Here is a 24,118-nt window from a genome sequence, read left to right on the forward strand (position 1 = left end):
GCGTGAAATCCATGAGAGGAGTTCGCTGCACCAACCCTCGGTAGATTAATTGTGTTTGCAAAGCTCTCCAGCCAAGAAAATCCAGATCTAATATATTGACGGACAAGACGTCTCCCGGGACGGATGTTGTTCCAGGCTGCCCGGCAGCCGCTTCCTCTCTTCCCAGTTCTCCTCTCTATCTGCCTCGGCGATCGCTCATCGCTGCGTGTGTTTTGATGCCCCGTGAGCTGCCATACCTCAGCGGCCTCCAAAGCTGACCGCCATTTCTTCACGGTCATTGGCTGATGATCAGAAGCATACAGGGCATAGTGTGTCAAGTCAAAAATAATTGTTTGCAGGGTGAATAAAGAGAAATTACCTGGTCATCCTGTTCCCTGGATTCTGATGCTAGTTCCGTGGTCCGGCTGACAACCCTACTATTCAAATGGCCTAATTCCTAAGCGTTGTCGACACCTGGAAATGTCTTCCATTCATTATGCATGCATAGTGACTGTGCAGGTCGGACGCTTTCTTTGACGCATATGTACAGTAACTCTGGAGCCTGATGTATAAGATGCTGATGGTCTCTGCCCACTGCCTGCAGATGATCTTGGTTGCCAAACTGTGGCCCTTTTGCTTGCCTTTTTCGGCCCTTGGGGGGACTATTCCTTCCATGGACACCAACCATGGAGCACTATTCCTCATTGACAACAACGAAAGGGCACTATTCCTTCCACTGACACCATATATTGGTCACTATTCCTCCCATTGACACCAATGGTGGGTCACTATTCCTCCCATTGACACCAATGGTGGGTCACTATTCCTCCCATTGACACCAATGGTGGGTCACTATTCCTCCCATTGACACCAATGGTGGGTCACTATTCCTCCCATTGACACCAATGGTGGGTCACTATTCCTCCCATTGACACCAATGGTGGGTCACTATTCCTCCCATTGACACCAATGGTGGGTCACTATTCCTCCCATTGACACCAATGGTGGGTCACTATTCCTCCCATTGACACCAATGGTGGGTCACTATTCCTCCCATTGACACCAATGGTGGGTCACTATTCCTCCCTCCGACACCAATGGTGGGTCACTATTCCTCCCTCCGACACCAATGGTGGGTCACTATTCCTCCCTCCGACACCAATGGTGGGTCACTATTCCTCCCTCCGACACCAGTGTTTCCTCCCACCACCACCAATGATGGGGCACTATTCCTCCCACTAATACCAATTATGGGACACTATTCCTCCCGCTGTCACCAAAAAAAGGACATTGTTTACTCCCACATTTTCTAATCCCACTGGTCATAGCCCGGTCCCCTAAAGTCTCAAGGACCGTAAACTAGCCCTTTGTTAAAGTTTGTAGACCCCATCTAAAACGGTGATTATGCAGTGATTTTTATTTCTCTTCACTCTTGAGCTAAATTCCCATTTGTAATTTTTCCTCCCAATGATGTGGCATTATTTTTCCCACTGATACCGTTGATGGGTCATTATACCTCCCACTAATACCAATGTTGGGGCACTATTCCTCCCACTAATGCCAATGATAGGTCACTATTCCTCCCATTGATACCAATGATGGGTCACTATTCCTCCCATTGATACCAATGATGGGGCATTATTCCTCCCATTGATACCAATGATGGGACACTATTCCTCCCATTGATACCAATGATGGGAAACTATTCCTCCCATTGATACCAATGATGGGACACTATTCCTCCCACTGATACCAATGATGGGACACTATTCCTCCCATTGATACCAATGATGGGACACTATTCCTCCCATTGATACCAATGATGGGACACTATTCCTCCCATTGATTCCAATGATGGGACACTATTCCTCCCATTGATACCAATGATGGGACCACTATTCCTCCCATTGATACCAATGATGGGACCACTATTCCTCCAATTGATACCAATGATGGGACACTATTCCTCCCATTGATACCACTGATGGGTCACTATTCCTCCCATTGATACCAATGATGGGTCACTATTCCTCCCACTGATACTAATGTTGGGGCACTATTCCTCCCACTGATACCAGCTATGGGGAACTTGTCCTTTTTTTTTTACTAACCAAAGACACTGTGTAATTCTTTAAACTCCCGCTGGACACAGTTCAGTCCCCCGATGTCTAAATGATATTAAACTGGCCCTTTGTAGAAAGTTTGGAGACCCTTGTTCTAGACCTTACAAATGCAGTGTTTTTCTTCTATTCCATGCATGCTCTTGAGTCATTGAGCCAACGTATTGAAGCCAGAGACAGCCAGGCAATTAGCATTTTGAGACTGACAGATGTCCCTAAAGCATGTCTTTTCCCGGATGCAAAGCGGTCTTTGTCAAACTATTGTTACTCCTGCAAAATCTAACCAGACTAGAATTGAACCCTTTATTTAAAATGTACCTTCACTCGTGCCCATTGATTATACCAAAGGATTCTTTGTGGTTGTTTTTTCCCCCCTTCCTATTTCTTGAAGACACACAAATACCCACCAATTTCTCATCAAGGCCTCGTTACTCCTCCCCCCATCCCCCCCCGCGCTCACCCCCCCTCTCTTTTCTCCCTCTCGATGCGGCCGTCACATTTATCTTGCTCGCAGCCGCGTTTGAAAGTGAGGAGGGAGAATCAGGAGAATTTGATAGGATCCAATTAAATTTGTGCAGATAAAATGATGATGAATTGCAGCCGGGCTCCGCAGAGACACCCTGTACGCTACCGCCGGCCCCAGTCGAGCTCACAAGGAGCTGAGGTCATCAGCTGCAGAGGAGAACGAGCGCACAGATGTGTACCGGAGAGGAGAGCGCCGCCCGGCCCCGCGCTGAGTACAGTGGGCACCTAGAGGGCGATGCCAGGATGGGCGCTGCATGCGCTGCCGGCTATGTACCGAGAGCACGCTGCTCTTTTCACCTTTTATTTTTTACCTTTGTTACAGAATCATTCATCAGCATTCTTTCCATCAGCTGTGTATGTAATAAATTGTACAGCTTCCAGGCATCCTTCATTGCAAGCAAATCCCCGACCTCGTTCTTCACAGATGTCCCTTTCTAGGCCTGAGATATAAAATATATATTATGTTTCATACGTACTTTTCTTTATACTCCCTCTGATAGCTACAGTGTATGGATGTCAAGGGATGGGATTTACAGGCTTTAAATGGTAGAACTCAGTTGGTTGAGGTGAACAATGGACTTCTTAAATGGAACCTTTAGCCAGGTGACAAAATGTGGATATATATATTTAGGGGAGCAAAGTGGGCCTACTGTCTGCGCAGCTGCATTTGGGGCTCTATCTATCGATCAATCTATCCTTTGTCTTATGTTGTATTCTGTTTCCCCCCTCTCTCTCTCCCTTTCCCCCCTCTCTCTCTCTCTTTCCCCCCCCTCTCTCTCTCTTTTCCCCCCCTCTCTCTCTCTCTCTCTCTCTCTTTTCCCCCCCTCTCTCTCCCTTTTCCCCCCTCTCTCTCTCCCTTTTCCCCCCTCTCTCTCTCCCTTTTCCCCCCTCTCTCTCTCCTTTCCCCCTTCTCTCCCTTCCCTTTCCCCCTTCTCTCCCTTCCCTTTCCCCCTTCTCTCCCTTCCCTTTCCCCCTTCTCTCCCTTCACTTTCCCCCTTCTCTCCCTTCCCTTTCCCCCTTCTCTCCCTTCCCTTTCCCCCTTCTCTCCCTTCCCTTTCCCCCTCTCTCTCCCTTCCCTTTCCCCCTTCTCTCTCCCTTCCCTTTCCCCCTTCTCTCTCCCTTCCCTTTCCCCCTTCTCTCTCCCTTCCCTTTCCCCCTTCTCTCTCCCTTCCCTTTCCCCCTTCTCTCTCCCTTCCCTTTCCCCCTTCTCTCTCCCTTCCCTTTCCCCCTTCTCTCTCCCTTCCCTTTCCCCCTTCTCTCTCCCTTCCCTTTCCCCCTTCTCTCTCCCTTCCCTTTCCCCCTTCTCTCTCCCTTCCCTTTCCCCCTTCTCTCTCCCTTCCCTTTCCCCCTTCTCTCTCCCTTCCCTTTCCCCCTTCTCTCTCCCTTCCCTTTCCCCCTTCTCTCTCCCTTCCCTTTCCCCCTTCTCTCTCCCTTCCCTTTCCCCCTTCTCTCTCCCTTCCCTTTCCCCCTTCTCTCTCCCTTCCCTTTCCCCCCTCTCTCTCCCTTCCCTTTCCCCCCTCTCTCTCCCTTCCCTTTCCCCCCTCTCTCTCCCTTCCCTTCCCCCCCCTTCCCTTTCCCCCCCTTCCCTTTCCCCCCTCTCTCTCCCTTCCCTTTCCCCCCTCTCCCCCTTCCTTTTCCCCCCCTTTTCCCCTTCTCCCCCTTCCTTTTCCCCCCTTTCCCCCCCTCTCATCTTTCTTTTCCCCTTCCTTTCTCCCCTTTCTCCTTCCTACCTTTCTTCCATTTTCCCTCCCTTGCCTTTAATTTTCATCCATCCCTTCCCTTTTTATCCCTCCCTTCCCTTTTCATCCCTCCCCTTTTCATCCCTCCCCTTTATTCGTTTATTTTTCATTTTTAGAAGTGATCACATTCCCTCTGTTCTCAGCTGCATAAGCTGGGGGAAGAGAAGCAGCAGTCCACTGATCTTCCTAGTCAAAGGCTGTGCGTGCGGGGGAGGGGGCATGTCAGGACAAGTCTGATCATTGGAGGAGAACAGGTTGAGTTCCCAGCATAGCTAGAGAACTGACCTTGCTGTTCTCTCCTGCTTAGCGTGGTCAGTTTTTAATGGGAAAGCAGAGGGACTGGCAGGAACGCCGGGGATTTCACATAAAGGAACCAATACAAAGAGAACAGGAGACTTTCTCATACAAGTAAATGGTACAGCAGCCACAGATCAGGGATATTAAATGTTGGGGTAACAAATGCTTTACCTTCTTGGCAGCCATTTTTGTTTTGGCTCTTGCCCTCTTGTGCTCTTTCTCTCTTGCATTCGTCTCTTCGCTCTCGCTGTTTATTATTTCTCTCTTTTTCTCTTCCCTCCCTCGTACTCCCCCTCCAGCATTACACATAAATCCATGTTGGCACCTATCTGCTTTTTTGTAGCGGCGTCGAAGATAAATCCTGAAATTAATTCTGGAGACACATCTGGTAAACACGACATAAAAGCCGCTAAATCACAATAATGCATTTAATTTGTTGATATTTATTTTTAACTTTCTCCCCCTTTTATTAAAAGATGCTGAAAAGAAGAATGCAATCCCCTCCCCCCGCCACCAAGTCAGCTCTTCTCCCTGCCAGAAGTGAATTTATCGCCATATTTAATCAGCTAAATTGAAGCGCTTGTTGTGCTTTTCATGGAGTGCTGACGGTGGAGTAAAGTGGGGTCCCCTGAGCGGGGTTCTTCTTTTATTGTTCCTTATAGGGGCAGCACAAAATATCCATTTAAAGGGGCTCTCCAACCCAAGGAATGAGGATAGTGAGAAAAATGCTCTCTAAAGGTTCATTTGCACTTGCTTTAGTCTCTGAAGAGTGATCCCCATTCAGATCGCTCTTCCTTAGGTGGCATTGTATCACCTGCTACCCGCCTGCTTTAATCCCTTGAGCCCCCGCAGTAGCGCACAGTTGCAGAGCAGTCGCATTCACTCAAAGCAGGGGTCCTCAAAATGATGGCCCTCCAGTTCAGCAACTACAATTCCCATCATGCCTAGTCATGTCTGTGAATGTCAGAGTCTTACAATGCCTCATGGGACGTGTAGTTCCACAACAGCTGGAGGGCCTCACCACTGTGCTGGACATAGCCTGTGAAGAGAAGAGCTGTGGGAGGGGCTCAGAGGGTTGACCTCGCCACTGTGCTGGACATAGCCTGTGAAGAGAAGAGCTGTGGGAGGGGCCCAGAAGGCTCCACCCACTACAGGTTGCCTGTCGAAAAGTTACAGGAGGGGCGGAGACCAGACCAGTCACCCTGCACATGGAGAGAACAAAGTTGTGGGAGGGACCAGGCAATGCCACCCACTACAGTCTGCCTGCAGGAAACTACAGGAGGGGGCGGAGACCATACCAGTCGCGCCACACAAGGATATAGCAGAGCTGTGGGATCGGCCAAGTAGACCACACCCACTACAGGCTGCCTGCAGAAAACTATAGGAGGGGGCAGAGACCAGACCAGTCATCCTGCAGAAAGAGAGCAGAGTTGTGGGAGGGGCTAGCAGTTCCACCCACTACGGGCTGCCTGCAGGAAACTACAGGAGGGGGCGGAGACCATACCAGTCGCGCCACACAAGGATATAGCAGAGCTGTGGGAGGGGCCAAGTAGACCACACCCACTACAGGCTGCCTGCAGAAAACTATAGGAGGGGGCAGAGACCAGACCAGTCATCCTGCAGAAAGAGCAGAGTTGTGGGAGGAGCTAGCAGTTCCACCCATTATGGGCTGCCTGCAGGAAATTACAGGAGGGGGCGGAGACCATACCAGTCGCGCCACACAAGGATAGAGCAGATCTGTGGGAGGGGCCAGGCAGGTCCACCCACTGCTTAAATCTACAGGAGGGGGCGGAGACCAGACCAGTCCCCCTGCATAAGGAGAGAGACAGCAGCAGTAACCGGTCTTTTATTACAGGAAGCTCCAGGGAAAGCCTCACACTTGCAGTGCCATTATTTCTTAATGACGCCCCTAATGCAGCTGGCAGACGCATGTCAGAATGAGTGAAAAACATGCATTACAAAGACACACAGGGCTCACTGCCAAAACAAGGTGCAGGGGCTACTTTGGCGCGCGTAGGGAAGCCTTTTCACGTGAATAGGTCACCATATGCTGTTGCAAGACAAATGCGCAAGAAAAATGCATGAAAAAGTGGGCTGTGCAGGTTTCAATGGTGTCTAAGGGGTCTATTTAATAAAAATTTGCTAAGGCATTCACGCGGCCATCATAAATAATCCCTCTAATGTGACTACCATGTCTATTTCCTATGATCACCAGCTCCATCTAGTGGCTATAATGTGGAATTGTTATCAAATGCCACGATCAGGAAAATACTACTTTATTGCCAGCAGATGGAGCTGCTGATCACATAAGATACAAGCTGAGGCATTCAGACAGCGATGTGTTTTTTTTTATATACGCACAAAGCCGATGACGGAGATATTTTGCGAATGACGAGTGCTGCCTCAGCTCCTCAATAACAATCAATATAGAAAAAAAAGGATGGAGTTGGTGATTTTAATGAACTATCTCCTCCCCTCCCCCGCCTTTCAATACATTTAATTTTCCCCGACCGCTCTCCGCCGCTCATCACGTCCTGGTTAAGTGCTTTATTTTTTTGGGGGGTTGGGGATAACATACCATGCTTTCTCTTAATGTCTCCATCCTTGATGATTAGTACATTTAGGTATCGAATATTGTTTTGTTGACTTCCACACATTAATGGAAGGAAGAATTTCCTGGAAAATCTGCCTGTAGTAAGAAATATTCTCCGGGGACGAGCTGAAATATTTACCGGAGCATTTATGAGGGTCGATGTCGCAGTGACCTCTGCCGAGCACATCCAAGCCCCAGCGCCTGGCCCTTCGGTGTACCAAGTCCGTATTCAAAGCATAATATTGTGTTTTACAGTTAAAAAAAAAACTTCTTTGTGTTACTTTGCCGTTCCATTGTTTTTTCAGATACAGATTTTAGATGCGCCCTCTAGTAGGGATGCACCAATACCTTTTTATTTTTTATTTTTTTTACAATGAGTAGGAGTACCGATCCTTTTTGTAGTGTACAGTGGAATCAGAGTAAGCCTTTTCAGTACAGGAGAGGAGCCCGGTACAACTGTGCAAGACAACAGGGAAGGCTGGAAGTCAGATTTAAAGTGACAGTTGCACCCAAAAAAACAAATATCAGTGTATACAGCAGAGCTCAGAGAGAGGGAGGAAGAAGCGGCACAAGGAATCGGATGAGCTGCAGTTCAGTAAGCGCGCTGATAGGAGGAGAGTGCAGAGTGACAGATATAAGTGTTTCTTCTTTAACTGTCCATACACAGGATGGTAAGTGACCTGTATGTGAAAGTGAAACTGCAGCAATGAAGTTGAATCTTGGTGAGCTTTGTGTATTACAGATCTGTGCAGTAATCCAGTGTGAGACTTCCTGTAATAAAGACCGCTCACTGCTACTCTCCCTCCTTGTGCAGGGTGGCTGGTCTTGTCTCCTCCCCCTCCTGTAGTTTCCTCCAGGCAGCATGTAGTGGATGGAGCCTGCTCAGCCCCTCCCACAGCTCTGCTCTCCTTGTGCAGGGAGACTGATCTTGTCTCCGCCCCCTCCTGTAGTTTCCTGCAGGCAGCCTGTAGTGGATGGAGCCTGCTCAGCCCCTCCCAGAGCTCTGCTCTCCTTGTGCAGGGAGACCGATCTTGTCTCCGCCCACTCCTGTAGTTTTCTGCAGGCAGCCTGTAGTAGGTGGAGCCTGCTGGGCCCCTCCTACAGCTCTGCTCTCCTTGTGCAGGGAGACTGATGTTGTCTCCGCCCCCTCCTGTATCTTTCTGCAGGCAGCCTGTAGTAGGTGGAGCCTGCTGGGCCCCTCCTACAGCTCTGCTCTCCTTGTGCAGGGTGGCTGGTCTTGTCTCCGCCCCCTCCTGTAGTTTTCTGCAGGCAGCCTGTAGTAGGGGAGCCTGCTCAGCCCCTCCCTCAGCTCTGCTCTCCTTGTGCAGGGAGACTGATCTGGTCTCCGCCCCCTCCTGTAGTTTTCTGCAGGCAGCCTGTAGTAGGTGGAGCCTGCTGGGCCCCTCCTACAGCTCTGCTCTCCTTGTGCAGGGTGTCTGGTCTTGTCTCCGCCCCCTCCTGTAGTTTTCTGCAGGCAGAGTGTAGTGGATGGAGCCTGCTCAGCCCCCCCACAGCTCTGCTCTCCTTGTACAGGGAGACTGATCTTGTCTCCGCCCCCTCCTGTAGTTTTCTGCAGGCAGCCTGTAGTAGGTGGAGCCTGCTGGGCCCCTCCTACAGCCCCGCTTTCTGCACAGGTTATATACAGCACAGTGATGATGTCACTGCTACCTATACAAGGTAATATCTGTGTTTTCACAGGCATTTGGTGCTCACCCAGTAGATTTCTATCCTTTGTGACTAGTGAAGAAGAGATTTCTATGAACATTTCAAGAATCTCAAACTCTTTCCATGCGACTCTGGACGCTCTCAGTTACCGGAAAGATCTGGAAGTCTTTCTTTGATCCTCTTTATGGTTTTAATAGCCGTGTCCAGGGCAGCTCTGCTTCTCTTTAAGCCGACCAGATTTCTTAATCTTTGAAAGTGAAAGTCGCTAACGACAGCCATGTGTGGGATAAGCCGCGGGCCGTGCGACTGATGGGTGTTTTTTTTTCAGGCGGGGAGAGTGGCTGTGAGTGATCTCATGTAGAGGCCACAGTGGGGAACCCCCGGTGAGCGGAGCGCCATCCACAGGCGCTGACGTCATGGATCTGGAGCAGATGTGGACTCTCCGGGCAGGGCGTCTCCGTCGTTCCTGCAGCTGTGCGGCTCCATGACTCCGCCGCCTTCATGCGTTTTATTTGTACGTTGGTTAGGAGAGAAGACGATTGGAATATTTTTGCATCCCCATTAGGAATTTTTTAGCTGAGTTCAGCTGCAGTGCATTAGGCTCGGTTCACACTGCCACGAATTCGGATCCGACTTGTGAGACTCCAAGTCGCATGACATGTGAAATCCAATGGTAGTCAATGAGAGCGCTCTTGGCATTACTGAAGTCGTAAGTAGTAAGTTCCTGTACTACTACAAGGCGACTTCTATCTGTCTTGTGCCCATAGACTTTAACAAAGGTTGCCTCCAAGTCGGATCCTTAATTGATGTGATTTGGATCCGACATTACAGGAAGATTACCCAGGCATTGCCTGAGGTTGCTTCAAAGTCACTTCAAGTCGGTCTGAAGTCGCCTGGCAAAGTCGCACTTTAAATCGCGCAACTTTCATGCCGCAGCAGTGTAAACCGAGCCTTAATAATTTCAGAACTTTTTCCACCTTTTAACTACTTAAGACCCGGACCAAAATGCAGCTAAAGGACCAGGCCCCTTTTTGCGATTCGGCACTGCGTCGCTTTAACTGACAATTTCGCGGTCGTGCGACGTGGCTCCCAAACAAAATTGGCGTCCTTTTTCCCCCCACAAATTAGAGCTTTCTTTTGGTGGTATTTGACCACCTCTGCGGTTTTTATTTTTTGCGCTATAAACAAAAATAGAGAGACAATTTTGAAAAAAAAATCAATATTTTTTTACTTGTTGCTATAATAAATATCCCACAAAAATATATAAAAAAAATATTTTTTCCTTAGTTTAGGCCGATACGTATTCTTCTACATATTTTTGGTAAAAATAATCGCAATTGGCGTTTATCGATTGGTTTGCGCAAAATTTATAGCGTTTACAAAATAGGGGATAGTTTTATTGCATTTTTATTAATTATTATTATATTATTTTTTTTACTACTAATGGCGGCGATCAGCAAATTTTTTTCGTGACTGCAACATTATGGCGGACACTTCGGACAATTTTGACACATTTTTGGGACCATTGTCATTTTCACAGAAGAAAATGCATTTAAAATGCATTGTTTACTGTGAAAATAACAATTGCAGTTTGGGAGTTAACCACAAGGGGGCGCTGAAGGGGTTATGTGTGACCTAATATGTGTTTCTAACTGTAGGGGGCTGTAGGTGTTACATCATCGATTTGTGGTTCCCATTAAAAGGGAACACGCGATCTCTGACGGAGCCACAGTGAAGAACGGGGAATCTGTGTTTACACACAGCTCTCCCCGTTCTTCAGCTCTGGGGACCGATTGCGGGACTCCAGCGGCGATTGGGTCCGCGAGTCCTGTGGCAGCGGTCACGGAGCTTTGGACCGGGTTGTGGGTGCGCGCCGCGACCCATGGCTGGGCATTATACAATTACGTACAGGTACGTGATTGTGCCCAGCCGTGCCATTCTGCCGACGTATATGGGCGTTAGGCGGTCCTTAAGTGGTTAATGTGACCTATAAATTGTACAACTTAATTGGACAAAAAACTGAAATCTTTTAGGTGTATGGTGTTCTTTTGGTAATGTGCAGTGTTGTTTTTGCGCCAAACATATCTTTTGGAATTATAGCCAAAAAGTTTAACCTTGGTTTCATCAGACCAGAACACATTTTCCCACATGCTTTTGGGAGACTTCAGATGTGTTTTAGTAAAATTTAGCCGAGCTTGGGTGTTTTTCTTCGTAAGAAAAGGCTTCTGTCTTGCCACTCTACCCCATAGCCCAGACATATGAAGAATACGGGAGATTGTTGTCACATGTACCACACAGCCAGTACTTGCCAGATATTCCTGCAGCTCCTTTAATGTTGCTGTAGGCATCTTGGCAGCCTCCCTGACCACTTTTCCTCTCGTCTTTTCACCAATTTTGGGGTGACGTGCAGTTCTTGGTAATGTCACTGTTGTGCCATATTTTCTCCCCTTGATGATGACGGTCCCCTGTGTTCCATGGTATATCTAATGCCTTGAAAAAGTTTTTTGTACCCTTCTAACCTAACTGATACCTTTTTAACAATGAGATCCCTCTGATGCTTTGGAAGCTCTCTGCAGACCATGGCTTTTGTTGTAGGATGTGCCTAAGAAAATGTCAGGAAAGACCTACTAGAACAGCTGAACTTTATTTTGGGGTTAATCAGAGTCACTTTAAATGATGGCATGTGTGTACTGACTCCTATTTAACACGAGTTTGCATGTGATTATCTAGATCTGAACACATCTACATCCCCAGTTACACTTATGCAGCCACATTATTTAAATTTTTTATTTTTACTTCCCTCTCTAAAAGGTTTGCGTTTATTTTTTACTTGAGTTTTACAGTTTAGAGGTCACAATAAAGGTGGAAAAGGTTTTTTGATTTTTCTTTTGTCTGCTTTTTTTTACATCACAGAAAGCTGACATTTTAACAGGGGTGTGTAGACTTTTTATATCCACTGTATATCTATACGCAGTTGCTGGGGTAATTTTTGGGGTGTAGAAGTGGAAATTTGTTGTGATTGTGTACGAATAGCAATAAACCAATCGCCAGCGGGAACGTACATTTTCATGCATTGCGGTCTCCTGCTTTCATCCATTTCTCTCCAATTCGCTCACAGGGGTTTGAGGTACTCTGCACACTGCTCGCGTCTCTGCGTTAATCCGCTTCCGTTGACGTGTCAGCCAGGGCAATCCCCGGCTCCTGGTTGGGAGGGGGGCCCTAATCTCATTTGCTGCTGCAGATAATACAGCAGGAAGCCGCAGCAGCAGGATTCGCTTTGACCTCCTGGCCCGTGCGATCTCTTTCTAAGTAATTCACAGCATCATTATCTCCAAATTATGGCTTGTCACCTTCTAATATGATGGATACGCCGGGCCTCTCATGCCGTGCAAAGTGAGACTGACAGCTCGGCCGGCAACGGGTTAAGGGACGTCGTCAAAAATAAGCGGTGGCGTAAGAACCGCGCGGCACAAGGAAAAGATTTCACTCTGCGACGTGGCTGCTAAAGCTGTGCGCTTAAACTTACCAATAAACAGGAGCCATAAATCATATTGGTTATAATAAAATTGACTGGAATGGTGTCCCCCGAGCTGAAATGGTTCTCTGGACGGGGAGTGACTCCCGGCAAATGCATAAAACCAGCCTTCAGCTCGTTGACATCCTCCTTCAAAGACCATGAATAGTTTATTTCACTTCAGCCAACAAGAGGACCTGGACATAGTGTTACTGCACACCAGATACAATTTAAAATCAGACTTCTGTTTGGAGTATTTCTTTGCAAGCTGATTGGAAGGAGGAGAAAGTGCTGAGGTGGACATGGAAAAGGGTGATGTTCATTGGTTGTTCAAAACCAAGAAGATAGAGAGGTGGCTCCACGGTGTTCACATAAATTCAGGCTGTGGGAAGTGTGGTCATCTTGCCTTATGTTATGCAGCGATGAATGGTGATCTTATGGGCGATGACGGTATTACGGGTCTGTTGAATTAAAAGACTTTTCTCTGTTGAAATCAAATCTTAACTGATGATGGATCTCATCATACCCCATGATGAAATGAAAAACTGAAGTTGCTTTTGGTTGTCCTGCCTATTGCTGGTAATGGGCTCAGAGGAAGCATGCCTCCTGCTGACTCCCAGAGATCTTCATTTCAGAAAACAGAGTAATTGAGAATGAGCGCTAAGCAGGCTCCTCTCTCCTCTCTTCTCTTTCCCTTTTGTCTTCTCCTCTTTTCTCTCCCTTCCGTCTTTTCCTCTCCTCTATCCCTTCCGTCTTCTCCTCTCCCTCCTCTCCCTTCCGTCTTCTCCTCTCCCTTCCGTCTTCTCCTCTCCCTTCCGTCTTCTCCTCTCCCTTCCGTCTTCTCCTCTCCCCTCTCCCTTCCGTCTTCTCCTCTCCCCTCTCCCTTCCGTCTTCTCCTCTCCCCTCTCCCTTCCGTCTTCTCCTCTCCCCTCTCCCTTCCGTCTTCTCCTCTCCCCTCTCCCTTCCGTCTTCTCCTCTCCCCTCTCCCTTCCGTCTTCTCCTCTCCCCTCTCCCTTCCGTCTTCTCCTCTCCCCTCTCCCTTCCGTCTTCTCCTCTCCCTTCCGTCTTCTCCTCTCCCCTCTCCCTTCCGTTTTCTCCTCTCCCCTCTCCCTTCCGTCTTCTCCTCTCCCCTCTCCCTTCCGTCTTCTCCTCTCCCCTCTCCCTTCCGTCTTCTCCTCTCCCCTCTCCCTTCCGTCTTCTCCTCTCCCCTCTCCCTTCCGTCTTCTCCTCTCCCCTCTCCCTTCCGTCTTCTCCTCTCCCCTCTCCCTTCCGTCTTCTCCTCTCCCCTCTCCCTTCCGTCTTCTCCTCTCCCTTCCGTCTTCTCCTCTCCCCTCTCCCTTCCGTCTTCTCCTCTCCCCTCTCCCTTCCGTCTTCTCCTCTCCCCTCTCCCTTCCGTCTTCTCCTCTCCCCTCTCCCTTCCGTCTTCTCCTCTCCCCTCTCCCTTCCGTCTTCTCCTATACCCCTCTCCCTTCCGTCTTCTTCTCTCCTCCCCTCTCCCTTCCGTCTTCTTCTCTCCTCCCCTCTCCCTTCCGTCTTCTCCTCTCCTCCCCTCTCCCTTCCGTCGTCTTCTCTCCTCCCCTCTCCCTTCCGTCTTCTTCTCTCTCCTCCCCCCCCCTCTCTCTCTCTCTCTCTCTCTCTCTCTCTCTCTCTCTCTCTCTCCTTGTACCTCTCCCCTCTCTTCTAATTCTCCTCTTGCCTTCTCCCTTTTATTTTCCCCTCTCTCTTCTCCTTCTCTATGGTTCTATAAAGGTTTTTTTTGTTGTTGTTTTTTTTTTTAGGTTTAAATTGTAAATATCCAGGCAAACCACTCAATACTCCATTAAAATACAATGTTTTAGGATTTGCCCATCTTGTGATTTGCATGCCTTTACCACCCTGCACAGCCAGAGAGATGACTCTTCTTCCTGCTTCAGCGTCTCTAATTCCTGGACACCTTCCTGCTAACTGGCCAGCGGTGATGAAGCTGATTCATTGTCTGCAGACTGGAAATGGACTAATATAGGAATCAGAATCATGAAACAAGTGTTTTACTTGCCTGGTTTTGCAATTTAGCAAATGAATGCAAATCACAAGACTGGCTGAAGAGATTTACAAATCCTTTGGCTGGTAGAACAGTAACCATGTATTTAGTAGTTAGCCATTTCCCTAGGTTCTTGCTTGGAATGTTCCAGGTTTGAATTACCCGAGTGGTTGTAGGTCAGCCTCCTCTCATGCTCGGTGTCGGTAAATAACCGCTTTATACTTCTGGGCCGGACAAGGGAGATGCTGAAATGAACGTTGGGCTGCTGGGCAACCTCAGGCCGGTGTGCCTTCTGAAGATCCCGGGGTCCCAAATGAGACATGTCAGAGTACAAATTGAAAATGCCAGTTTCACTTAGGATGGTGTCGTACTTCTCACAGCTAAATCCCACTGTAGCCCTGTGCCCCCACTCCAAGCTAAGCTTACAATGGCAGCGCATAGATGAGTACAACGGCCTGCACCATGAGAGCCATCCTGAAAAACACGGGATCTTATTGCTCGGTCTTCATTTCCTACTGCAACGTGCCAAGCAACTCAAAGCAGCCAATCAACTGTTTTGTTGCACTGCCTGAAGGATTAAAGCTGAAATCTAATTGGCTGCTTCTCCCTGCCATTGCCAGTTTGATTTTTAGGGTGACAGGTACCCTTCATACTGATCCTTGCCAAATCCATGGAACAAGGATGCAGATTGGGAGACCAAACTTCACTGACTACATGCTTAGGCGGTGACTACTCAATGAAGAAGTAGAATGAATTCTCTGTAATTTCTTCAGATGTTGGCAAAAGTTTGACTGTATGTACTTCAAAAGCATATCTAAAGCCATTGCTTTTTATTTTCTAGTTTTTGAATGGAGTAGGGAAGGATTAGAATCCCTGTCAATTATTTATTGAAGTATTCATTGATGGAGATATTAGTAACTGTTATTAATCGGGTCATAAGCAGTACAGAGGGGATGATTCCAAGTCCTCCACCCCAGGAGTGTTGACTCTTTGCTCAAGTAAGGATTGGGTGTGGAAGAATGACGAGGCCAAAAGCAGAGCATATAAAGTCAAGATTTATATATATATTCGGGCTCCTATGTCCTAAAAAGGCAACGCGTTTCAGATTTTAGAGGATCCTCCATCAGGATTTGTTAAGTGATACTATTGGAGGGATTCTCAGAAGTAATTAGCATGATCGCTCTAGATGCAGGTTAGACCTTCATTACATCCTTCCAATATTATCAGTCCAGTACACATTTTAAAAAAACAGGTCGAAGCCTCGATGAAGGACCCTTGAACCTCCATCCAGGATACCAGTCGTGGGGCATGGGCGCCATTTTCTCAATGAATGTAAACAGTTCTCTAATTGGACTAGGTTGGGAATGATGTCACTGCACCAGCTCTCCATCTTATCCAATCAGAGAGCGCTTTGCATTCATTGAGAAAATACAAGGCATTCTCTGAATCGCTCCCAAACGGCCAACCTCTTGTGTTCACAATGCAGGTGGGCATCTGCTCGGTACAGGACTTGGAAGCTGGTGGAGATCACTGGAGTACCAATGTCTGTACAGAGATTTCAAGCTCCTAGAACAGTGATCGCAAAACTGCTGCCATTTGCTTGCCTTTATTTGGCCATTGGGGTACTGTTCCATCAACTGACGCCAAGAATGGGGTATAATTCCTTTCGCTCATACCAGCGATGGGGCATTATTCCTCCCACTGAATGGAGCACTATTCCTTCCATTGATGCCAACAATGGAGCACTGTTGCTTCCATTGACGCCAACGGTGGGGCACTGTTGCTTCCATTGACGCCAACGGTGGGGCACTGTTGCTTCCATTGACGCCAACGGTGGGGCACTGTTGCTTCCATTGACGCCAACGGTGGGGCACTGTTGCTTCCATTGACGCCAACGGTGGGGCACTGTTGCTTCCATTGACGCCAACGGTGGGGCACTGTTGCTTCCATTGACGCCAACGGTGGGGCACTGTTGCTTCCATTGACGCCAACGGTGGGGCACTGTTGCTTCCATTGACGCCAACGGTGGGGCACTGTTGCTTCCATTGACGCCAACGGTGGGGCACTGTTGCTTCCATTGACGCCAGCGGTGGGGCACTGTTGCTTCCATTGACGCCAACGGTGGGGCACTGTTGCTTCCATTGACGCCAACGGTGGGGCATTGTTTACTCCCACTGGTCCTAGTTTGGCCCCCCTAAAGTCTGAAGGACAGTAAACTGGCCCTTTGTTTAGAAAGTTTGGAGACCCCTGTTCTAAAGGATCCCACAGGAATGGGAGGATACATGGTTATATTGCTCCAAGCTGGGCCAGTGGAACTCTGTAAAAATATCTATACCTGGAATTCTTCTTAAATGGGGCACATGGCAGCAAAAATTAAAACCAACAGAAATTTTTATCCATATCCTACTCCTCCTACTCTAACACTTTTATATACTTTCTTTACCATGAGAAAGCTGCCAATATCCTCTGCAGGATCGGACTTCTGTGTCTCTCAACCACATAAGGTGGCAGGACAGCTCATGCAGGAGAAAATCAAGGAAATCTTTACATAATGCCTTTTTTATTATGAATATCTGAGTGCTGGAACATCAAGGAAATCTTAAAGCATTACTGGGTTATGTTGTGTCCCCATTTTACACAAAATAGTCCCTGACACCTGCTGGGTGACTATTGAAGTCATTACTTCCCCTCTCACCCTTTTATCTTCTATCTTCGTCTCCTTTGGATGTTTAATTTTCATTTGTAGCTGTCAGTCAGCATTTGAAGCCATTTCATTGCTGTAAATACAACAGGTCGTTTATCTCCGTGCTGTGACACTTTGGTTGAGATCGGAGTGGGGGGGAGGGGGGTCGTATTGTCTGTATGGCCCCAGAATGGCGTATTTTCCACGTTGACTCATCCAGCATAACGGGACTAATAATCAGAGCCCTTTTCAAGAGGTTTGTCATGAATAAGTGGTGCCGGGGTCAGAGGTCATTCATATCTCGCTGTATCTGGAGTGATGTCATACTATATAAAGCCCAGCAATTTATATTTGTCGGAGTGCGCACCATTTTAACTCCTACCTAGGAGGTCCGTATTAATCATATGTTCTCTAGAAAGATGGGATTAGCTTGAAAAAGGGACCTATAGATTGTTAGATAAAAACAAAGGGAAAGAGATCAGCTTAGCATAGATGATTGGTGTTGCGTATGGACTAATGGCCCTGGATTCCGTCTGCATCCAAGGGCAAATGTACGTACGCATGCCCGTACTTACCAAATGCCAGCATATAACCACTTCTATGGTCGCTTGTATGCAGCACCTATGGTTTCTGAGTTTGGAAATGCACCTGAATTTTACATGTTACAGCCCCAGGAACCTATGAGGCTGTATTGCTTTTCCATGTTTTAGTAATGATGATTATACGTGGCCGGGAGTTATATTCGCTCATTACATACGCAAATTCTGCTTCCTGCTCTATAGTTGTGCTTTGCAAATCCCGTATGTCACTGCATGTCTACCAGACAGGGTCTGTCTGATCTTCTGCAATCTGGTCGATGGGACATGGAAGAATTAACTTTTTTTGGTCCTCAATGCACACCACCATGTTGAATTAAAAGGATTAATGTTTCCACCAGAAGAAGCAGCCTGCAGGTATAGCCTGCATTTAGGTATAGAAGGGGGACGTTGACCGTCAATATAGGTGTAACATGAAATAGGTCCCAAAAATGGGCAGCACATTGGCTATAGTAAGTGGTTAGCACTTCCGCCTAGCAGCACCAGGGTCATCGGTTCTAATCCTAACCACGGGACTACCTGCCTGGAGTTTACATGTTCTCCGTGTGCAAGTTTCCTCCCACACTCAAACATTAATTGGCTTCTGTCTAAATTGGTATGTATGTGAGTTAGGGACCTTAGATTGTAAGCTTCTTGAGGGCAGGGACTGACGTGAATGTGAAATGTATACACTATATTGTCAAAAGTATTGACGCCTGCCTTTACACGCACATGACCTTTAATGGCATCCCACTCTTAGTCTGTAGGGTTCAATATTGAGTTGGCCCACCCTATGCAGCTATAACAGCTTCAACTTTTCTGGGAAGGCCGTCCACAAGGTTTAGGAGTGTGTCTATGGGAATGTTTCTTCTAGAAGTGCATTTGTGAAGTCAGGCACTGATGTTGAACAAGAAGGCCTGGCTCACAGTCTCCACTCTAATTCATCCCAAAGGTGTTCTATCGGGTTGAGGTGAGGCCAGTCAAGTTCCTCCACCCCAAACTCGCTCATCCATGTCTTTATGGGCCTTGCTTTGTGCACTGGTCCAAATCATTTGGTGGAGAGGGGATTATGGTGTGGGATTGTTTTTCAGGGGTCGGGATTGGCCCCTTAGTTCCAGTGAAGGAAACTCCTAAGGCGTCAGCATACCAAGACATTTTGGACAATTTCATGCACCCAACTTTGTGGGAACAGTTTGGGGATGACCCTTCCTGTTCCAACATGACTGCTCACCAGTGCACAAAGCAAGGTCTATAAAGACATGGACCTGATGGGGAAAAAAAATCCCTTAAAGAAATAAAAATAAATGATTTAAAGTTTTGTCTTTAGTTCTACTTTAAACAAACTTTCCAAAATATTTCTGGGGTAAATGTAAGTTTTATCCTATTTCTATGAATGTTTGGATTTTTTTTTCCTCTTACTTATTGCTTTGTGGTTGATTTTGTCTTGCAGTATAACTACGAAGGGAATGATGTCAGCGACCTGCCCGTCAACCTGTCTGTGGTCTGGAACGGCCATTTTGTCATTGACAATCCTCAGAACATACAAGGTGAGCAATGTTCGAGCTTAGGCATTCATCTTCATGTTTAGGAGGGTAAAAATATCAATCTCTGTTGCTCAAGGCTGGGACAGGGGGGTGGGCAGGAGGAGAAGCTTCCCAGGGTGCAGCCGTGCGGGGGGGGGGCTAACCCTCTAACTGCACGCAAGTTCCATATCAGTGGCCTGGCAACCAACAGACCATGGCTTCATGTCTGCTCTGCTGTCACACTGTTCTCCAACGTGCCCACTCTCCACCCTGTAGCGGAAAACGTACAAGGTGTGCGCAATTTCCTTCTATTTGCTAGAAAGAAGTCAATTGGCTATGCATTTGTGTAGTTCACACTTCATGCAAACCATGGGGGACCAAGAAGTCAGAGAATAGGCACAGGCCAGTACACTCATTTTACTGCATGTACTGTGTTATGAGCGGGGGAGGGGGGCGCCATTTCACATCCTTGCTCTGGGAGCTGGTCGAACCCGGTTGCTCACAGGCACCTCTGTATTTTTCCTATTGCCTCTCCTGGCAGCAGACTTTGGTCCCTGTGAGTAACACAGACAGGTCCTCTTTTAGACACTTTAATTCATGAGGTCCAACGTGGTAACCAAGCGTCGTCTCTGCCGTTTCCCCCTTCCGGCATTTTAAACTATTGGATTTTATCTTGCGTACCGCAGCCCAGTGTTTGTAATGCATTGCTAATTAGCACAGGCGTGTTATTAATTAATGTGCTCCGCACAAACAACTATTGACTGTCTGGTTTGTTGCGCAGCCCACCTTTACAAGTGCTCAGCCCTGCGGGAGAGCTGCGGATTGTGTCTGAAATCGGATCCGCGATTCGAGTGCGGCTGGTGCGTCAGCGAGAAGAAGTGCACCCTGCGCCAGAACTGCCCCATGTATGAGAACCCGTGGATGCATGTCAGCACGCCGCAGAGCCGGTGCACCGACCCCAAGATCACCAAGGTGAGGGACATGTGCTGGAAGGAGATATTGGGGGGCATCATGTGTCTGCTGTATTTTCATGTATATGTTATAGGTATTTATATAGCACCATCAATGTATAACACAGATATAAGGTGGCTCTGTTGTGCCGGATCACGTACTAGGTACGCGATCTAGCACTTCAGGGTAGGGGGCCGCACGCAATGCGTCGTCAGAGACCCGGTTGTGCTGTGATTAAACACAGCAGATGTCAATCAGCGAGTGCAGGCCAATGGATTACCGCCGGCACCCGCCGATCATCCAAAATTTACCCTATCCTGTCAGCGGGGAAGTTGTGGATTTTTTTCCCCCCTGCAAAACAGGGAATGTGTTGTGAACAAGCAAGATGCACTCTTGTGAAATGCGTCAACTGCATTCCCTGTAACTTGTCTGGCTTTGACAATGAAGAGGGGCGAGCACGACACTCCACACCAGGGAGAAAGCCTTGCATTACTGTGTGGAGTTACAGACAGAAGAACAGGAAGTGAGGATTTCTCAGAAGAATCAAGGACATTTAAAAGCAAAATGGAAGGATGAGGTAAGTGATGGAGGACTGCACTAAGGTAAATGAAGCTATCTAGGGAATAAAAATTGTACCTTTACAACCCCTTTAAGTAAAATGTTTTAGTCAACAAAATTAACACTGGTTCTCACCGGTCGTATGACATTGCATCAAAAATCGCATTGCAAAGTCGCTCTGTAAATTGAGTGACTTTGGGGGTCGCAATAGTGGAAACCTAGCATTAGGCCCCAGTCACATTATGTGATTTGGAATTGCAGGGAAAATCATGCCGATTCCAAATTGCGAAAAAAAGCATGATGAACATTTTGGGTTCCATTATTTCAAATTTTGGATTCTGCTGCAATTGTCGTGGCAAAATGCGTGATTAAAAATCTCACCAAGCGTGTCACCCAAAAAAAGACAGGAGCTTCTTCTGGACAACAAACGTAGATAGGGCGGCCCATTGAGGTGAATGGCGTCCCCTTTGTGCGACTTGCAAAATTGTGCAGCAAAAAATCACGAATGAGAATACTCGTTCCCACTATGAGATACTTGAGCCTCAGGAATAAAAAGCCACGTTAGTGATAGCATGAAAACCTGAATCCTACAGGACACGCCACCTTAAACGACAGGTCTCTTATGCAATGTTTAATAATTACAATAATATAAAAGTATACGTATAAAAGCCTTTTTCTTATGGATCCGGAGTACATCCATAGTCCCATATTTGCCCAGCGTTCCCGCAGTGCCCGTTACGGACTCCCATTTCATAGCTGCGGCTCTTCAGGGACCGCAAAGTGACTGATGCGTGTTATTTGATGTCGGTTATCTTTTGCTGAATTACACTTTTCTGTTTGTCCGCAGTCAGCGGGTCACGCTAAAACCAATTCCCCATGTGTATATAAAGCGGGATACGAATGGCCCCGGCGCTGCTCTTATTTACACTGGCCAGCTGCTGGTCGATAAAAACGTGTATTTGCGAACACATTTGTTGGTGTATCAGTGTCAGTAACACATTTCTTTGACCGGAGTGTCGGGGTTAAATATGACTTGGCTAATCACACCAAACAGAGTATCTGTTGTGAGCAACAGATATAAAAGCGTGTGTTCAACTGAAAAAGAAGAGAGGGCCACACTCTGACGTCGCTGCGCCTAAAACCTAATAAAGTGCAAGAAACGTCTTAAAGTAATTCTAGTCTTGCTGTGTTTTAGCTAACAAATAAAAATAACATTTTACTTGCCTGCTCTGTGCCTTGCTATTGCACAGAGCGCCCCCGATCCTACTTTTCTGGAGTCCCCTGCTGGCACTCTTGGCTCCTCTTCTTCTGTGTCTGCCACCTTAGCAAGCCACTTGCTATGGGAGCAGACATGTGGGCTCACTTCCGAACCGGGCTATGTGCGTCGCCAATGTCAGTCCAGGCAGTCTGGATCCGCCAGGTGCCTGGACCAACGCCTGGCACCATATTACCTACCTATTTTTTTTCTGCTCTGGTCACATGATCCTGCAGCTCCAGCTCTCCTGTGTCAGTGAGCAGCTGTTAGAGGGAAGAGGAGAGAACGCTGACTTTGACTGGGCCATGGGAACCTATGGGATTTAACAGCCTTCGTCAAGCTTTTACACGGGAGAGCCGGACCTGCTGAATCGCATGACCGGACTGGAGTAGACAAAAAATATAGGCAAATATACAGAAACTTCTTTATTTAGTTTTTTTAGCAGGATGGGAAGGAGGAGGGTGTTTTCTGACATGTATGCTACATTTGGTAGTATACTGCCTTTGATTGGTGCCATGAAAGGAAAATTAAGGTATTTGGCCAGCATATTGCCATGTTTACTGCCATAATTTGGCCCCAGAAAAGGAAAATCGTATCAAATACTTACCATAATTTTCCTTTTCTGGGGCCAATCCATGGCAACAAATAAGTGGTAGTATTCTTCCATGTTGGTGCCAGGAAAACAGAAAATGTTATCAAATTTTTACCATAATTTTCCAGGAATATGCTGTCATGTTTGTGCCAGAAAAGGGAAATTAAGTTAAGTATTTCGTTCATTTTTCTGGCAGCATATTCCTGAAAAGGAAAATTATGGTAAAAATTTGATAACATTTTCTGTTTTCCTGGCACCAACATGGAAGCCTACTACCATATATTTGCTGCCATGGATTGGCCACAGAAAAGGAAAATTATGGTAAGTATTTGATACAATTTTCCTTTTCTGGGGCCAATTCATGGCAGTAAACTTGGTAATATGCTGGCATGTTGGTTCCAGAAAAATGAACTAAATACTTACCTTAATTTTCCTTTCCTGACATTTATCTATGACGGTATACTACCACATGTAGTATACATGTCAACAAACACCCTCCTCCTTCCTACCCTGGTAAAAAAATCTGTATACTTGCCTATTTTAGTCCTACTCTACTCGTGTGATTCAGCAGCTCCGACTCTCCCGTGAAGTGTGGCAAATGTATGGTAGTATGCCATGGTGTTGTCAGGAATACAGAAAATTGTATCAAATTCTTACCATAATTTTCCTTTTCTGAGGCCAATCCATGGCAGCAAATATATGGTAGTAATGTTCCATGTTGGTGCCAGGACAACAGAAAATGTTATCAGATTTTTACCATAATTTTCCTTTCCAGGACTATGCTGCCATGTTGGTGCCAGAAAAGGGAAATTAAGGTAAGTATTTAGTTCATTTTTCTGGCACCAACATGGCAGCATATTCCTAAAAAGGAAAACTATGGTAACAATGTTATTACATTTTCTGTTTTCCTGGCACCAACATGGAAACCTACTACCATATATTTTCTGCCATGGATTGGCCCCAGAATAGGAAAATTATGGTAAGTATTTGATACAATTTTCCTTTTCTGGGGCCAGTTCATGGCAGTAAACATGGTAATATGCTGGCAGAAAAATGAACTAAATACTTACCTTAATTTTCCTTTTCTGGCATTTATCTATGGCAGTATACTACCACATGTAGTATACATGTCAACAAACGCCCTCCTCCTTTCTACCCTGCTAAAAAAATATGTATACTTGCCTATTTTTAGCCCTAATCTACTCGTGTGATTCAGCAGCTCCGACTCTCCCGTGTAAGTGTGGCAAATGTATGGTAGTATGCCATGGTGTTGTCAGGAATACAGAAAATTGTATCAAATTCTTACCATAATTTTCCTTTTCCGAGGCCAATCCATGGCAGCAAATATATGATAGTAATGTTCCATGTTGGTGCCAGGAAAACAGAAAATGTTATCAAATTGTTACCATAATTTTCCTTTTTACCATACATTTGCTGCCTTGGATTAGTACCAGGAAAGGAAATTACAGTATTTGATCCAATTTTCAGTTTTCAGGTACTTCATGGCCTAACTGAAAAATAATTACCCT

At 46.8% G+C, this 24,118-nt stretch overlaps 1 protein-coding gene across 3 annotated transcripts in view; it reads left to right on the top strand.

Annotated features, from left to right (window-relative positions):
• The window catches only part of PLXNA1 (plexin A1), a 460,603-nt gene that overhangs the window by 340,760 nt on the left and 95,725 nt on the right, over positions 1 to 24,118 (top strand). For all 3 annotated transcript variants that reach the window (XM_040358985.1, XM_040358987.1, XM_040358986.1), the window contains exons 11-12: positions 19,161 to 19,257; positions 20,015 to 20,205. In XM_040358985.1, coding sequence (XP_040214919.1) covers positions 19,161 to 19,257; positions 20,015 to 20,205 — 288 coding nt within the window. The remainder of the gene's footprint in view (positions 1 to 19,160; positions 19,258 to 20,014; positions 20,206 to 24,118) is intronic.

Source organism: Rana temporaria, chromosome 7 (assembly GCF_905171775.1).
Source record: "Rana temporaria chromosome 7, aRanTem1.1, whole genome shotgun sequence".
Classification (NCBI taxonomy): domain Eukaryota; kingdom Metazoa; phylum Chordata; class Amphibia; order Anura; family Ranidae; genus Rana; species Rana temporaria.